Source organism: Ahaetulla prasina, chromosome 7 (assembly GCF_028640845.1).
Source record: "Ahaetulla prasina isolate Xishuangbanna chromosome 7, ASM2864084v1, whole genome shotgun sequence".
Taxonomy (NCBI): domain Eukaryota; kingdom Metazoa; phylum Chordata; class Lepidosauria; order Squamata; family Colubridae; genus Ahaetulla; species Ahaetulla prasina.
This window is the reverse complement of record NC_080545.1, coordinates 69982433-69999039: the sequence shown is the minus strand read 5'-3', so window position 1 is coordinate 69999039 and position 16607 is coordinate 69982433. Positions and strand designations below refer to the sequence as shown.

At 46.2% G+C, this 16607-nt stretch overlaps 1 protein-coding gene across 1 annotated transcript in view; it reads right to left on the bottom strand.

Annotated features, from left to right (window-relative positions):
- The window catches only part of IL2RB (interleukin 2 receptor subunit beta), a 47719-nt gene that overhangs the window by 14870 nt on the left and 16242 nt on the right, over nucleotides 1-16607 (bottom strand). Inside the window, exons 6-7 of the mRNA XM_058189643.1 lie at nucleotides 3617-3762; nucleotides 14-188 (exon numbers count right to left, since the gene is read on the bottom strand). Of these exons, the coding sequence (XP_058045626.1) occupies nucleotides 14-188; nucleotides 3617-3762 (321 nt within the window). The remainder of the gene's footprint in view (nucleotides 1-13; nucleotides 189-3616; nucleotides 3763-16607) is intronic.

The following is a 16607-nucleotide window of genomic DNA, read 5'->3' as shown; positions in this document are numbered from 1 at the left end:
TTATGCACCTTACCTTCAGGATCTGTCCTCCATCTTAAAGGAGGCATGCTCCACCTGCTCCATACGCTTTTGTAAAATTTGATCTGTTTTATTTTGACACGAATGGCTGCCTCAAACACTGTGTCAGGAGAAAGGTTCTCTATTACTACCCATTTCTGATCCTGAATTATGGGTAGGATTGTGTCATTCTGCAAAATAGAATCAAAAGCAATGATATTTGAGTTTGTGTAGTTGTAATATATATAACATTTGCATATTTCCCACAAATTATGATGGAGAATTCATAGCCCTATAGCTATAGGTCTTAAGGCTTAAGATATATCCCTCCCACCTTTAAATATTCCAGCTTTGGCCATTCTAATGATACTACTGCAATATTAGCTACAGATTTCAGTGACTGGAAAACATAGACACAAGCACACACACACACACACACACAAATACACAGTGCAATTATTGACTATAAGAAGACTGCCCAACCTACAATGGCTTCCAAACAGTTTTATCTTTTCCATATATGTTAGACTACAGTTCACACCGAACGTGGGTATTATAGGGATGTAACACCTTTCAGCAGTGCTCAATTAGAGAATTCAGTTTTTCCTGAATTTGTGGGTGGATCTCCATGAATGCAAGAAACCTCACAGACTAATATTATATAAATAATGTCCCACTTCTGTTTTTAAAATTTGCAACAACTAAAGATGCATCTTATCTAGATTAAAATTGGAATAATGTTTCATTTTTACCACTTAAAGATCCTTCCTCCAAGGAGAGCCAAGGTTTTATTCAGAGTTCTCCCCATTGCCCCATTTCATCTTCCTAGCACCCTTGCAAATTAAGATGAGCTACATCACCCTGAAGGCTTCAAAGTATAAGTGGGGATCAGTGGCATTTGGGGTGCAGGAGGATGTAAAAGAAAACCAAGGCAGTTGAAGCAACATGACTGAAGCCTTGCCCACTTTATCAGTGTGTCAACTGACACCCTTCCCACTCTGATGGATGCCACTGGTGAAGTTTTGAAATTGGATATCTCTTGTATCAATTCAGGCTAGGTAAATATGTCAGCTTTTAATTTTTCCCAGTTTTGAGCTGTGGTCAAATGTAATGATGATGGCTGAGCACAACCAATACCTTGTGTTGTGTCTCGCCTGCTCCCCCTGCCGCAGCAGGGCCCCTCTTATCTCCTGCCGGATGCTGATAGTTCGGAAAAATGTCCTGGCATGCCTCCAGGCCCCAGCCCTGGCACCATGCCCGGACAGGCCGAGCAAGAGGAAGGGCCTGACATGCCTTCAGCCCCCAGTCCTGGCACCATGCCCAGGCAAACGGAGCAACTAAACCCCTCCCCCACAGCATATGAGCCTGAAGAATGTGAAGCCAGTCATGAGCTCAGATTACCAATAGCTGGAGGCTGGAGATATCCTCGTTTCCGGAGAATTGAGAGGCGACGTCAGCAAAAAGAAGGGAGGGGCAGGCCTGGATAAGTGCTGAGTCATGGAGCCACACCCCATGGCCTATATAAAGGATCTGCTTTCTGGCATTCTCTGAGTCAGGCAAAGTCTAACTTGGATTGCTGAAGTCACTTCCTGGTCTCTTGCCTGCCTTGAGAACTCTGATAGGACTTTGGCAGAGCTGCAGAGGCACGCTTGATACGGACTTCCCCGACCCGGCCGTCAGCAGAAGAGTGGGACACGACACCTTGGCTTGTGCATTGTATCAAGCCATTACTTTGGATTTAGAAAATTCTGCTTGACAATTAAGTTACAATTGATTAGAATTTGACAACTTAGTAACTCTAAATCTTCATTTATAAATCACAGTATCTGGGTTATGTTCGGTTTTGGTTTAACATATATGAACCCAGCCAACCGACCAGCTGAAGATGTCTCAAAGACATCTTCAATCTGTTGTTGCATCAGACCATGGTTCCATTATGTTTTCATAACTACAATCATTGTACCAGTGCCCCAAAAATAACCTATAAGTACACGCCTTAATGATTACCATCCAGTTGTACTGACTTCCATTATGATGAAATGTTTTGACAGATTGGTAAAAGACTATATATTTTCATGCCATCCCCCTACATTTGACTCATTACAGTTTGCCTATCAAAAGAACTGTTCAATAAATAATGCACTTTCCTGTGTGCTTCATCTTAGCTTGGCACACCTGGAGGAGAAGAGTACTCATTGCGAATGCTGTTTGCTGATTTTGGTTTGGCATTCAAAACAATCATTCCTCAGCATTTGGTGGATAAACTGGGCCTATTAGGTTTTAATATTCCTTTATGTAATTAAATACTGGATTTCCTTATTGATAGGCCCCAGTTTATGTGAGTTGGAAGAAAAGTTTTCAACTCCATCTCTTTGAGTACAGGTTCTCCACAGGGCTGTGCCTTGCATCTGCTACTGTTCACTTTGATGGCCCACAACTGCTGTGCCAAATCTGCTATGAATCATATTGTGAAGTATGCAGATGACATGGCAGTGGTGGATCTTATCCAGGACAACAATGAAGGAAGAGGTGAAGGCTCTGGTTGACTGGTGCAATAAAAGTAACCTGGTTCTAAATGTTAATAAAACAAAGGAGATCATTGTAGATTTTAGAAAGAGCTCCACTCAGAATCAAGGATGCAGCTGTAGAGGTGGTCAACAGTATTATCTGGGGGTGCAGACAACTAACAATCTGAATTGGTCTCAACACATCCTCGTTAGTGAAGTGTGCAAAACAGCGTCTGCATTTCCTGTGTCGGATGAGGAGGGCACATCTTTCTCGTTCTGTCCTGGCCACTTTTTATAGAGGCACAAATGAGAGTGTTTTAACAAATTGCATCACTGTTTAGTTTGGTGGCAGCAGTGCCTCAGATAGAAAGTCCATACAAAGAGTAGTAAGGACAGCCGAGAAGATTATAAGAAACTTGCTTCCTGTTAGTCAGGATACTGGTTATAAGCACTATATGCTTTGAGCTCAATGCATTGTTAGAGACCCCACACACCCACTTTACAGTCTGTTTCTGTTGCCCCCCTCCAGGAGAAGGTTTTGAAGTATTTCTAACAGGACTACCAGGTTCTGTGATGCTGTCCCTATACTGTCTGTCTGGTAAACTCGCAGGATTCATTTTCTTGCCACATACATATATACATCCGAACTAGACTAGGTTGTTTCTCTGTGTCATATAATATATGTGGGTATACACATAATTTTTATTTATTTTATTTTTGTCATGTTTATGTAATGTATATTAGAGGTGGTGACCCTTTGAGAGCTGTATACAATGAAATTTCACTTTAATATATGCCAATTAGTATACATTCAAAGTGACAATAAAGTTATTCTAAGTCTAATTGTGATTTATTTATCAAAGCATGGTTAAGCATATAGTGGCTTAGACTGGTATGTGAAGTAAGCCAAAAATTCAGGCTGCAGCCAATTGTTATCAAGCTTCAAGAATAGCTGATATTTCTTCCATGCCTTTGTACTTGTATTGTATTGTTTTGTTTTCCTACACCATATTGCTTATAATTTTATTGTGTGTCCAAAGTAGAGTTGCTGAATAAAAAATAACCAGAGGTATCAAAGTTGTTGCCTTCCACAAAGAAATATTCCTGCTTACCTCACCAGAAGAAGTTGCTCTATAACGTATTTCATATTCCAGTTTTTCACTTAGGTAGTGGGAGACAACACAAAGTGTCCACGTTAAATTGTAGGAAGGCTTGTGGGCATTTTCCAGTTGAAACTCGCAAGGAGGCTGAAGCTGGACTAATTATGAAAGCAAAAAAGAAATTGATAACTAACTTTCTTAATAGTGTACTATATATTTTAAATCTTGTGGCTATCATAAACTTCAGTAAGAATATAATTATTTTCTGACCACTTCCCCCATTTCTGTGTAAAGCTGGCCATAAAGCAGCAGTCCAACACCAAGAGAGATAATTGTCCTAACTACCCAATAATCCTAATTGTTCTCCAATCTACTACAATTATCATCATTAGACAAACAGGGAGTTTGAGTTAGAACACTTTGATGGGCAAAGAAGTTTTATCTAGCTAAGAAGCAGAACTGAAATAATATTGTACAACCAGGAATCAAGTGATACTTCCTGTGGTTTATGGAGCCTCTGTGTTGCTGCTTGCTGGGGACATAGTCACAATAGTTGCAAGGAGATGGGAAGGAATGTGTTCATGCTACCCCCTTCTCTAACTCACACCAGTTGTTGCTGGAGCTAGCTATCCAAGGAGAAATATTTTTGTGAGTAAAGAAGCCTTACCACATCAAATGCAATCAAAGCAGGGAAACATTTAATGTGTATGTGCACATGTGCCCTTTGGGGCTATTGCTTCTATAGACCCAGCCACAACAGCTGCAATAAGAGAACTAGGAAGAGAGGGCTATTTTTAATCCACACACACCTTCTCTCTAATTTAGAGCTGTTGTTGTTGGAAGCATTTGGAAGTGCATTTTCTTTGACGGACATTGCCCATTCAAGATGTCAAATTATGTAGTGTTTGCTACTTCCTAAAAAATTGCTCCTATATCACATTTTCATACTATCAAATCTCATGATTCTCAGCAGGAAACAGCAATACAAACTATAGAAAGGCAATAAATGAAATAAAAGCTTGAACAAGGAAAAACAGACTCCAGCTCAGCCTTATCAAAAATAAGTGTAGCCCTAAGTCACTGGAACTGTAGAGACCTCAAGTTTGATTCTGAGTAGGCTTTCACTGTCTCATTCAAATTCATTGTACAATTTTGGAGTCCTTCTGGCCTCACAGTTCTTGTTTGAAGATGTGACCAAAGGCACCATTGCATGTGTATCAGTTGAACCTGTTCCTGGACCTTCGCATAGACACTCATACATTAGTCATCTCTTGATTGGATTATTGCAATGCGTTCTACATCAGGTTGTCCTGAAAGACCATCTGGAAGTTCAATTGCAATGGTGGGGCTTGTTATGGGCATTTCTCATTATGTTTATGTAACTCCTCTACTGTTGTAGTCCGCCAGCAGCGTGCGGACTTGGCAGCGGAATCGGACAGTGAGGATCATGGGAAGGACAATGGGTCAGTCCTGGAGTGAGAGGAAGGCCTGGATGAGGGCTCTGTGTCAGAGACAGAGATGGGGTCAGGGCCATCTGGGAGCGATGCGTGGACTTTGGAGCCTCCAGAGGCGGACAGCAGAGAGGCAGAGGAACAGGAGGAGCTTGTTCCTAGTGCACACATGCGAAGAGCTGCCAGAAGGCAAGAGCAGTTAAAGCAAAAAGGATGACTCGGGAGTAAGGCCAGGAGCCTCCCATAAAGCTTAAAAGAGCAGCAATGGCTCTTGGGTTCTTTGTAGGAAAGCAACTGCCACAATTGTTTCTTGTTGGTGTCTCCTGTGTCTGAACTTCATGGGGTTCTTGCCAAGAAAAGCCTTTGGTAGGGTGCCAAAGAAGACAAAGGTTTGTGATAAGGCCGATGGACTTTTTCTGAAGGACTTTATTTTGGACTTAACTTGGACTAAGCTGAGAATGAAGTAATTCTCAGAAGTTCTAATAAAATATGTTTGTTTAGGACTGATTGTGTCTGGTAATAACTACAGCACCTGGGCCTAGTAGTCACAACGTCTATTCCACGAGCTGCACTAGGTCTCTATAAGTTCCCAGATGCAACTCAGAGTGCTGGTTATCACTTATGAAACCCACAGTGGCAAACCCTGCACTTTGGAATCATGGATCCCCCCAATATACAGTTGGCTTCAAGCTTGCAGTTCTTTAGAAAGGCAGTTAAAGATTTGATTCTTTCCACGGGTGCTTGGGTTAGAACTGAGTTCCCAACTGGTGAAATACAGTATATACTAGTTCTGACTGTGATTTGATTGTTTTAGTCAGCTGGGGTATCTTCTTCTCCTACGTATTTTTGTTTAACAATGTTTTTGCCACCCAAAGTCATACTGTTTCAATTAGATGACCATTTAAATGTTCTAAATAAAGAAATAAAACCAGATGTAGGAAGAATACATGACAATCCACCTATACAACTGGGCAACAAAAGTCTGCATAAAAACCAAACCATCTAGCATCTTAAATGCCAGAAGAGAAAGAGAGCCAAACATATCACTTTGCTCATAATGTTTCCTGACTGTAGGACTACCAGAAAAAAGGCTGGCTTTCCAGTCCATGCATCCTCCACCCCCAACTTCACACCATGATGGTGTGCTGAGCAGGTTGTCTTTGGATATTCTCAGGACTGGCAGACTTACTTTGGATTAGGTGTCTTTTAAGCATCGTGGGTAGTATAGCACATTTTGCTGGAGATAAAGCCATATTGGAATAGGGTATTGAGATAAATAAACTTCTGATTGAAAGGAGCCTCCCTGAAGAAAAGGGGAAATGAAAACAGCCTCCCCAAAGAATAAGTACTGTTATCACATTCCCTGGGCAACAGTTTATAGTTGGCTTTCAATCCAGAAGTATCCCAAACATAGTGAAGTCCTCATTCTCACCTGTGATACTATGTGTATCCCCAAAAGGACCTTTTCAGGTCCACAGATGACTATTATTTCAGTTAACTTTGAGGGTTTGTCTACATATAAGGAAGAACTGTTGTGGGACTTGTACCAAAAATATAACTGTGGTGTCCTGCGTATACAGCAGATCCACAAAGACAACTATTAGTGACCTAAAATACAGAGCATGGGCTTGTAGCAGAGAGGCCTCACTAACAGTATGGCGGTGCAGTTTTTGTGAAGTCCACAACAATATCAGAAATAAATAACATAGAAGTAATAACTATAGGGACGCGGTGGCTCAGAGGCTCAGATGCTGAGCTTGTCGATTGAAAGGTCAGCAGTTCAGCGGTTCGAATCCTTAGTGCTGCGTAATGGGATGAGCTCCCATTATTTGTCCTAGCTTCTGCCAACCTAGAAGCTTGAAAGCATGTAAAAAATGCAAGTAGAAAAATAAGGACCACCTTTGGTGAGAACAGCGTTCCATGCACCTTTGGCATTTAGTCATGCTGGCCACATGATCACAGAAATGTCTTCAGACAGCACTGGCTCTTCGGCTTTGAAATGGAGATGAGCACCACCCCCTAGAGTCAAGAATGACTAGCACATATGTGTGAGAGGAATCTTTACCTTTACTAATAACTGTAGAGTTGAGAAACTATATAATTACTTCAGTATATAAACCGCCACTAACTGAGATCAAGGGTGATGAATTTAATACATTTATTAAGGATAAAATAAAATTTGTCACTGGTGACTTTAATTGTCTCAGCAGCATGTGGGGGTAACCTGATGATGATGGAAATGGGGAGGCTGTGATATAGTGGGCAGATTTGAACAACCTGGCCCTTTTTACATGACAACAAATTATCAGCTTCATTTAACAGTGGAAGGTAGCACAGGGGATAGAATCCATACTAGTCTGGTATAAATCAGCACACACTGGGAAAGTAGATGTTGCTCTGAATGAAGCTAGCAGAATTATTACCGGATGCCTTAAACCTACCTTCCTAAATAAGATCTACCACCTAACCGACATTCCCCTGCCTGCTGTTCACAGAGAAACAGCAGCCTGCAGAGAGAAGCTCAAATCATCAATATCTTGACAACTCCCTCTCTATGGCCTACAACCAGCTCATCAGAGATTAAAACTCAGGAAAAGTTTCTTTAGGTTAATGAAAGACTTTGAAGAATTTTAAGGCAGAGTGGACTATGGAAAGCTACAAAGAACCAACATTGAATGGAAACAACTCAGGAGCTGGCACCTGGGTCTGATGAAACCTGGGAACTATGGAAATTGTTGAATAGACTGTGCACAGGTACCAGAAGATCCCGAGACCCTCTGAACAAATGGGGCTATTAGGTGGCTTCTGCTGTTTGTAATTGTGATGACATGCAGACAACAACACACATCCTGATCAGTATATACTTGAGGACTTCATGACAGTGTGACCGAACACAATTAATGTTGCTGGTTTCTGGGCAGAATCTGCTTAATTTGTACATATTTTAATCTTGAATATTATTTATTTTATTTATTTATTTATTTTGTCACAACATCATATAAAAAGGATTATATAGTATATAAACATATATATGAGTAAATATTAGGAGGTATAAGCATCAATATATATATAGGAAGAAGAAAAGAAAAGAAAAACAATAGGACAGGAACGGTAGGCATGTGTTGTGACCCAGGTTCCTGGACCTGGACTCCTGGACTCGGATGATTCAGAAAGTGAGGGAGAAGACCTGGCCAGCCCTGCTTCTCTTGAGCCCTTTCCCTCCCTGGCACCCACTCAAAGGGATGGGGAGGGGCCGGCACAGCCTGATTCCATGGAGCCTCCTTCTGATTTGGCAACGCCCCAAGAACAGTTTTGGAGCGATGCAAGGTCACGTGAGCGTGATCGCCGTGCGCAGCAGCGGAAGAGTTGGGACAAAGCCAAGTCATAATTGTCATGCAGTGACATCTGCAGAGACTATAAATAGGAGGCGGGACTTCCTGGTTTTTTGTCTTGGACAAAGTAATGAGTTGGCGCGAGCTAATGAATTGGCGAGCTAACTATTTCAATGGAGGAAGAATATATTCGTGAGTAATTCTGGCCTTATCTATAATTTCCTCGTTATCTCCAGAAACTTGGCAGGCCCGTGGGTAGGCGTGGCCAGGACATGTATCTATGTAAATAAAAGGAAAAAAGGAAGGCCTCTGACGGACTCTTTGCTGGGAGTATTGGGGAAGGAAACAGAACATTTTGTCCAAGACCTGACTAAAACATCTTCTACCAAAGATGGATCAGCAGCAGGTACAGCAGCAGTTAGAGCAGCTACAAGCGGCTAATCAACAGCTCCAGCAGCAAGTGGCTCACTTGGCAGGCCAACTTGCTGCCAGGAATGTGCCTGCAGCCCCCATCCTCCCACCTCCTCCTCGCCGCAAGTGCCCGATAACCGTGCGGATAAGTTTTCTGGGCAGCCTGAGATGTTCCCGACCTTCTTGGGACAGTGCCAGCTCTACATGGCTATGAGGCCAGAGGATTTCCCAGGCGACCGGGCTAAGGTGGCCTTCGTGATTAACCTTCTTTCCGGCTCGGCTGCTCGATGGGCCACGCCCTCTTGCTCCAGGACAGCCCCTGCTGGCGGACCAACAGCGTTTTGGCAGCACCTGCGCACCATGTATGAGGACCCGTTCGAATGCTGACGGCAACCAGGCGCCTTAAGGAACTCAGTCAAGGAAACGCCCCTGCAGGAGTACATCGCGAATTTCGTCTTTTGTGCCAGGACTCTGACTGGAATGATGCAGCGCTGGTGGGCCAGCGTTCAGGAGGGACTCTCAGAGGAATTGCAAGACGAGCTGGCCCGCGTGGGCGCCGCGGACCCTCGACAACTTGGTGCCCTTTGTCTCCGCCTCGATGCCCGTCTGCAGCGGCGACCGTCCCGTCGCACCCCGGGACCCGCCGTCGACATCTGCACCCCACTTCCTGCACCACCAGCACCCAGGGTCGCCCCACGTTTTGTAACCGCTGCGGAAGAGCCCATGGAGTTGGGAGCGGCCAGACCTCGCCTGACAGCCCAGGAGGCGGAACCGGGCGCCAAGGGGATTGTGCCTGTACTGTGGGGAGCCCGGCCGCCGCGCTTCTTGCCCCAGAAAGCGAAGTGGGGCACGCACGCCGGTCCCGAATCACAGCGTGACCAATCGGAAGCGGAGCAGGCCCGACCTCGGGAAACCCTAGGTCGGGCACGTACTAAGCCCCACTGGACGTTGGAAGTAGACTCTGGGCCCCTCGGCATCTGATTCTGGACACACGGATATGGTTGGGGAACCAGTCGGACGGGCTCCAGGCGCATGCGCTGGTGGACTCAGGGCCACAACAAACTTTATGGACCAGGCCTTTGTGACCCAGTTTGCGGTCCCGTGGTTCCGGTGGACCCTCCGATGCGGTAGAGACAATTGATGGGCGAGAACTGGTGTCCGGCCCCATTAAATTGCCACCCAGCCTTTGCGCCTGGCTATTGGGGACCATGAGGAGGCGATCCAGTTTTATGTCACGGCGGACCTTCATTTTCCTTGGTCCTTGGGTTGGCCTGGCTTCGGACCCACGATCCTCAGGTGGCCTGGTCGCGGAACACCATCTCTTTCCGAGTCTGCAGTGCGTCGATCACATCCGCCACACCTGTGCCGGCCAGAACGTCCCCACCGCTGCCATCACCTTGCCTCCTGAGCTGGCGGACTTCGCCCGGCGTGTTCAGCGAGAAGGAGCCGGACCGACTACCCCCGCATCGGCCCTACGATTGCCCCGTGGACCTTCTGCCCAACGCACCACTGCCTGTGGGGCGCCTGTATTCCATGTCGGGGCCCGGGTTGGCCGCCCTCAGGGACTTCCTGGACAAAAATCTGGCCCGAGGGTTCATCCGGCCTTCAAAGTCCCCTCTCTCGGCCCCGGTCCTCTTTGTGAAGAAGAAGACAGGGTGCTTGCGCCTATGCTGTGATTACCGCCGGCTAAGCGCCATTACGGTGCGGAATGCCTACCCCCTGCCGCCCACCCCGGAGCTACTGGAGAGGTTGGGGGAGGCCACGATCTTCACCAAGCTCGATCTCCGGGGGGCCTACAACCTGGTGCGGATGCGAGAAGGAGACGAATGGAAGACGGCATTCGGCACCCGATACGGACACTACGAATACACTGTCATGCCATTTGGGTTGACCAACGCTCCCGCCGTTTTCCAGCACTTCATGAGCAGCGTGTTCGAGACATGTTGGATCGGTTCGTGGTTATCTACCTGAACGACATCCTGATTTACTCCCGGTCCAGGGAAAGCCACCTTCGACACGTCGGTCTGGTTCTGCAACGCTTGCGGGAGCAACAACTCAATGCGAAGCTGGAGAAATGCATCTTCTTCCGGACTTCCATAGAATTCCTCGGGCATATCATCTCGCCCGAGGCATAGCCATGGACCCATGTAAAGTAGAAGCTTTGTGTAGCTGGGAAGCCCTCGTCGGGTGAAGGATGTTCAGCGCTTGCTGGGCTTCGCCAACTACTACGGACCTTCATCCCGGGCTTTGCCACACTGACGGCTCCACTTACCCAGCTCCTCAGGAAGAAGGTTGCATTCGGTGGGGTCCCCGCAGCAAGAAGCATTCACAGCCCTCAAGAAAGCCTTCGTCACGGAACCCGTCCTGAGGCATCCCGACCCGCTCCGGCCTTTTGTGGTGGAAACGGACGCGTCCAATGTGGCTCTGGGGCGGTGCTGCTACAGGCTCCGGCGAATGGTGGCACACTTTTCCCTGCGCTTACTACTCCCGGAAACTCAATCCTTCCGGCGCAACTACACTATCTGGGAAAAGAGTTGCTGGCTATCAAGGCTGCATTCGAGGCTTGGCGACACCATCTGGAGGGCCCGACATCAGGTGGAGGTCGAGCGGACCATCGGAATCTCGAGCACCTCACCACAGCTCGGAAGTTGAACCAGCGGCAGATCCGGTGGTCGTTGTTTTGCCGGTTCAACTTCCGCGTGACCTACATTCCCAGCGGTCACAACCGGAGGCGGATGCCCTGTCCCAAGCCAGAGTACCTCTGCGCCAAGGACCCCCTTCCTCCACGGACAGTGCTGCGGCAGAAGCCTTGGCCGCAGCACGGAGCCAGTGGACTTGCGGGCCCAGGTGCGAGGCGCAGCGCCAGGACGCCTGGTCGCAGCAAAGGAGAGCGGAGGTGGGCCCCGTCTCCTTGGACCTTGGAGGAGGACTTACTCAAGTTTGAGGCGATTATATGTGCCCACAGGACCACTCCGAGCCCTCGTCATGACCCAGTGCCACGACAACCCTGCAGCAGGACATTTTGGGTTCTTCAAGACCCTCCACCTGGTGACACGGACCTTTTGGTGGCCCCGAGTGCGGCATGATATACATGCCTATGTGACATCCTGCGTACCGTGCCGGCAAGCCAAGGCCGCCACGGGGGCCCCTCCCGGGCTCCTCCAGCCCTTGCCGACACCCGACAGACCCTGGGGGGCGATCTCTATGGACTTCCTGACAGACCTGCCGCCGTCCTCTGGGTTCACCACGGTGCTGGTGGTGGTGGACATGCTCACCAAGATGGCACACTTCATCCCATGCCGCGGACTGCCCACAGCCGCAAAACGCCCGTCTCTTTCTGCAGCACATCTTCCGCCTCCATGGTCTACCGGACAGGGTGGTTTCAGACCATGAGTTCAGTTCACAGCCCGCTTCTGGAAGAGCCTGATGCCCGCGTTGGAGGTGCAGGTGTGCCTGTCATCATCCCACCATCCGGAGACCGACGGGGGTACAGAGAAGGTCATCGGTATACTGGAACAGTATCTCCGTTGCTTCATCAACCAGCAACAGGACAACTGGGCCGACTACCTGTCCCTGGCGGAGTTTGCTTTTAACAACTCTCAGCACACCTCTACTCAGATGACCCGTTCTTTGCCAATGTGGGGTACCATCCGCGGCTCTTCCTCTGGCACCACGGACTCTCCTGTTCCCAAACGCAGACCTTCCTGACGGAATTGCATGCGGTCCAACAGTTGGTACGTCAGCAGCTGAATCGGGCAAAGGAGGATTACAAACGGTCCGCCGACCGCTCCCGACGGGCAACGCCCCGCTGGCAGTTGGAGACCGGTGTGGCTCTCCACCAAACACCTCCCGTCCGACCGCCCGGTAAAGAAGTTGGACCACCGATTCATCGGCCCGTTCCTGTCGAGGCAGTCATCAACCCGGTAGCCTACCGACTGACCCTGCCACGATCCATGCGGATCCACCCGTTTTCACGGTCCCTTCTGGTTCCTGAGGCCACACCGAGTCCCCTTCGGTGCCCAACAGCACCCGTCACTGTCGCCGAGGACGGATCGGAGGAATCTGAAGTCCACAGCGTCTGAGACTCCCGCTGGCTGAAGGGTCGTTTCCAATATTTGATCGCGTGGAAGGGATACGGGACTGATTTCTCCTGGGTAGATGCCTCCGGCGTTCATGCCCTGACCTGGTGCAGGCCTTCCATGAGCAGAACCCAGCTCGACCGCATCCCGATCGTCAGCCCGGGGAAGGGCCCTGCGGTGAGGATACTGTTCTGACCCAGGTTCCTGGACCCGGACTCCTGGACTCGGATGATTCAGAAAGTGAGGGAGAAGACCTGGCCAGCCCTGCTTCTCTTGAGCCCTTTCCCTCCCTGGCACCCACTCAAAGGGAGGAGGAGGGGCCGGCACAGCCTGATTCCATGGAGCCTCCTTCTGATTTGGCAACGCCCCAAGAACAGTTTTGGAGCGATGCAAGGTCACGTAGACTCCCGCTGGCTGAAGGTCGTTTCCAATATTTGATCGTCGTGCGCAGCAGCGGAAGAGTTGGGACAAAGCCAAGTCATAATTGTCATGCAGTGACATCTGCAGAGACTATAAATAGGAGGCGGGACTTCCTGGTTTTTTGTCTTGGACAAAGTAATGAGTTGGCGCGAGCTAATGAATTGGCGCGAGCTAACTATTTCAATGGAGGGAAGAATATATTCGTGAGTAATTCTGGCCTTATCTATAATTTCCTCGTTATCTCCAGAAACTTGGCAGGCCCGTGGGTAGACGTGGCCAGGACATGTATCTATGTAAATAAAAGGAAAAAAAAAGGAAGGCCTCTGACGGACTCTTTGCTGGGAGTATTGGGGGAAGGGAAACAGAACAGCATGTTTGTGCGCTTATGCACGCCCCTTATGGTCGTCTTAGGAATGGGGTGAGGTCAATAGTAGAAAGTTTTTGGTTAAAGCTTTTAGGATTATGGGAAGAGACCACAGAGTCAGGTAAAGTGTTCCAAGCACTGATGATTCTGTTACAGAAGTCATATTTTCTGCAATCTAGATTAAAGCGGTTAACATTAAGTTTAAATCTGTTGGTTGCTCTTGTATTGTTGCAATTAAAGCTGAAGTAGTTTTTAACAGGAAGGACATTACAATAGATGATTCTATGAGTTAAACTTAGGTCTTGTCGAAGGCGACGGAGTTCCAAGTTTTCTAAGCCTAGGATTTCAAGTCTGGTGGGTTAAGGTATTTTGTTATTTTCAGAGGAATGGAGAACTCTTCTTGTAAAATATTTCTGGACTCGTTCAATTGTATTGATGTCAGAGATGTGGTGAGGGTTCCAAACAGGCGAGCTGTATTCTAGAATTGGTCTAGCAAATGTTTTATATGCTCTGGTTAGTAGTGTAGTGTTTTTGGAAAAGAAGCTATGCAGGATTAGGTTTACAACTCTTAGAGCCTTTTTTGCTATGTAGTTACAGTGGCTTTGACACTTAGATCATTTGACATGAAAACTCCAAGGTCTTTAACGGGGTGGGGGTCATCTGTAAGGTAATGTCCATCAAGTATGTACTTAGTGTTTGGGTTCTTTTTTCCAATATGTAAGACTGAGCATTTGCTGGTTGAGATCTGGAGTTGCCAAGTTTTAGACCAAGTGGTTAGATGATCAAGGTCTTTTTGGATTATATCTTAATTTGGATTATTATATCTTAAATTTATGTGATATGGTATCCCTTATTTTAATTGTGATGCTTCTGACACAAATAAACAAACTTTTGATTTCATTTATGGTCATTATGATGAGTAGACCTCAAAGATAAGGACAGTGGGAGATGATAGAGTTTGAAATTAGAAGATAAGAGATAAATTGAACTTGTTCCTGGTCTTAATACTATGAGAAGTGATTGTGTAATCCATACTCTATTATGCGCATGCCCAAGATGGCGGCCGCACCGCTGAACAGCTGATGCGGCGATGGGCTTATTTCGGGCCGGGCCGGGTGGGGGTCATCTGTAAGGTAATGTCCATCAAGTATGTACTTAGTGTTTGGGTTCTTTTTCCAATATGTAAGACTGAGCATTTGCTGGTTGAGATCTGGAGTTGCCAAGTTTTAGACCAAGTGGTTAGATGATCAAGGTCTTTAACGGGTGGGGGTCATCTGTAAGGTAATGTCCATCAAGTATGTACTTAGTGTTTGGGTTCTTTTTCCAATATGTAAGACTGAGCATTTGCTGGTTGAGATCTGGAGTTGCCAAGTTTTAGACCAAGTGGTTAGATGATCAAGGTCTTTAACGGGTGGGGGTCATCTGTAAGGTAATGTCCATCAAGTATGTACTTAGTGTTTGGGTTCTTTTTCCAATATGTAAGACTGAGCATTTGCTGGTTGAGATCTGGAGTTGCCAAGTTTTAGACCAAGTGGTTAGATGATCAAGGTCTTTAACGGGTGGGGGTCATCTGTAAGGTAATGTCCATCAAGTATGTACTTAGTGTTTGGGTTCTTTTTCCAATATGTAAGACTGAGCATTTGCTGGTTGAGATCTGGAGTTGCCAAGTTTTAGACCAAGTGGTTAGATGATCAAGGTCTTTAACGGGTGGGGGTCATCTGTAAGGTAATGTCCATCAAGTATGTACTTAGTGTTTGGGTTCTTTTTCCAATATGTAAGACTGAGCATTTGCTGGTTGAGATCTGGAGTTGCCAAGTTTTAGACCAAGTGGTTAGATGATCAAGGTCTTTAACGGGTGGGGGTCATCTGTAAGGTAATGTCCATCAAGTATGTACTTAGTGTTTGGGTTCTTTTTCCAATATGTAAGACTGAGCATTTGCTGGTTGAGATCTGGAGTTGCCAAGTTTTAGACCAAGTGGTTAGATGATCAAGGTCTTTAACGGGTGGGGTCATCTGTAAGGTAATGTCCATCAAGTATGTACTTAGTGTTTGGGTTCTTTTTCCAATATGTAAGACTGAGCATTTGCTGGTTGAGATCTGGAGTTGCCAAGTTTTAGACCAAGTGGTTAGATGATCAAGGTCTTTAACGGGTGGGGTCATCTGTAAGGTAATGTCCATCAAGTATGTACTTAGTGTTTGGGTTCTTTTTCCAATATGTAAGACTGAGCATTTGCTGGTTGAGATCTGGAGTTGCCAAGTTTTAGACCAAGTGGTTAGATGATCAAGGTCTTTAACGGGTGGGGTCATCTGTAAGGTAATGTCCATCAAGTATGTACTTAGTGTTTGGGTTCTTTTTCCAATATGTAAGACTGAGCATTTGCTGGTTGAGATCTGGAGTTGCCAAGTTTTAGACCAAGTGGTTAGATGATCAAGGTCTTTAACGGGTGGGGTCATCTGTAAGGTAATGTCCATCAAGTATGTACTTAGTGTTTGGGTTCTTTTTCCAATATGTAAGACTGAGCATTTGCTGGTTGAGATCTGGAGTTGCCAAGTTTTAGACCAAGTGGTTAGATGATCAAGGTCTTTAACGGGTGGGGTCATCTGTAAGGTAATGTCCATCAAGTATGTACTTAGTGTTTGGGTTCTTTTTCCAATATGTAAGACTGAGCATTTGCTGGTTGAGATCTGGAGTTGCCAAGTTTTAGACCAAGTGGTTAGATGATCAAGGTCTTTTGGATTATATCTTAATTTGGATTATTATATCTTAATTTGGATTATTATATCTTAATTTGGATTATTATATCTTAATTTGGATTATTATATCTTAATTTGGATTATTATATCTTAATTTGGATTATTATATCTTAATTTGGATTATTATATCTTAATTTGGATTATTATATCTTAATTTGGATTATTATATCTTAATTTGGATTATTATATCTT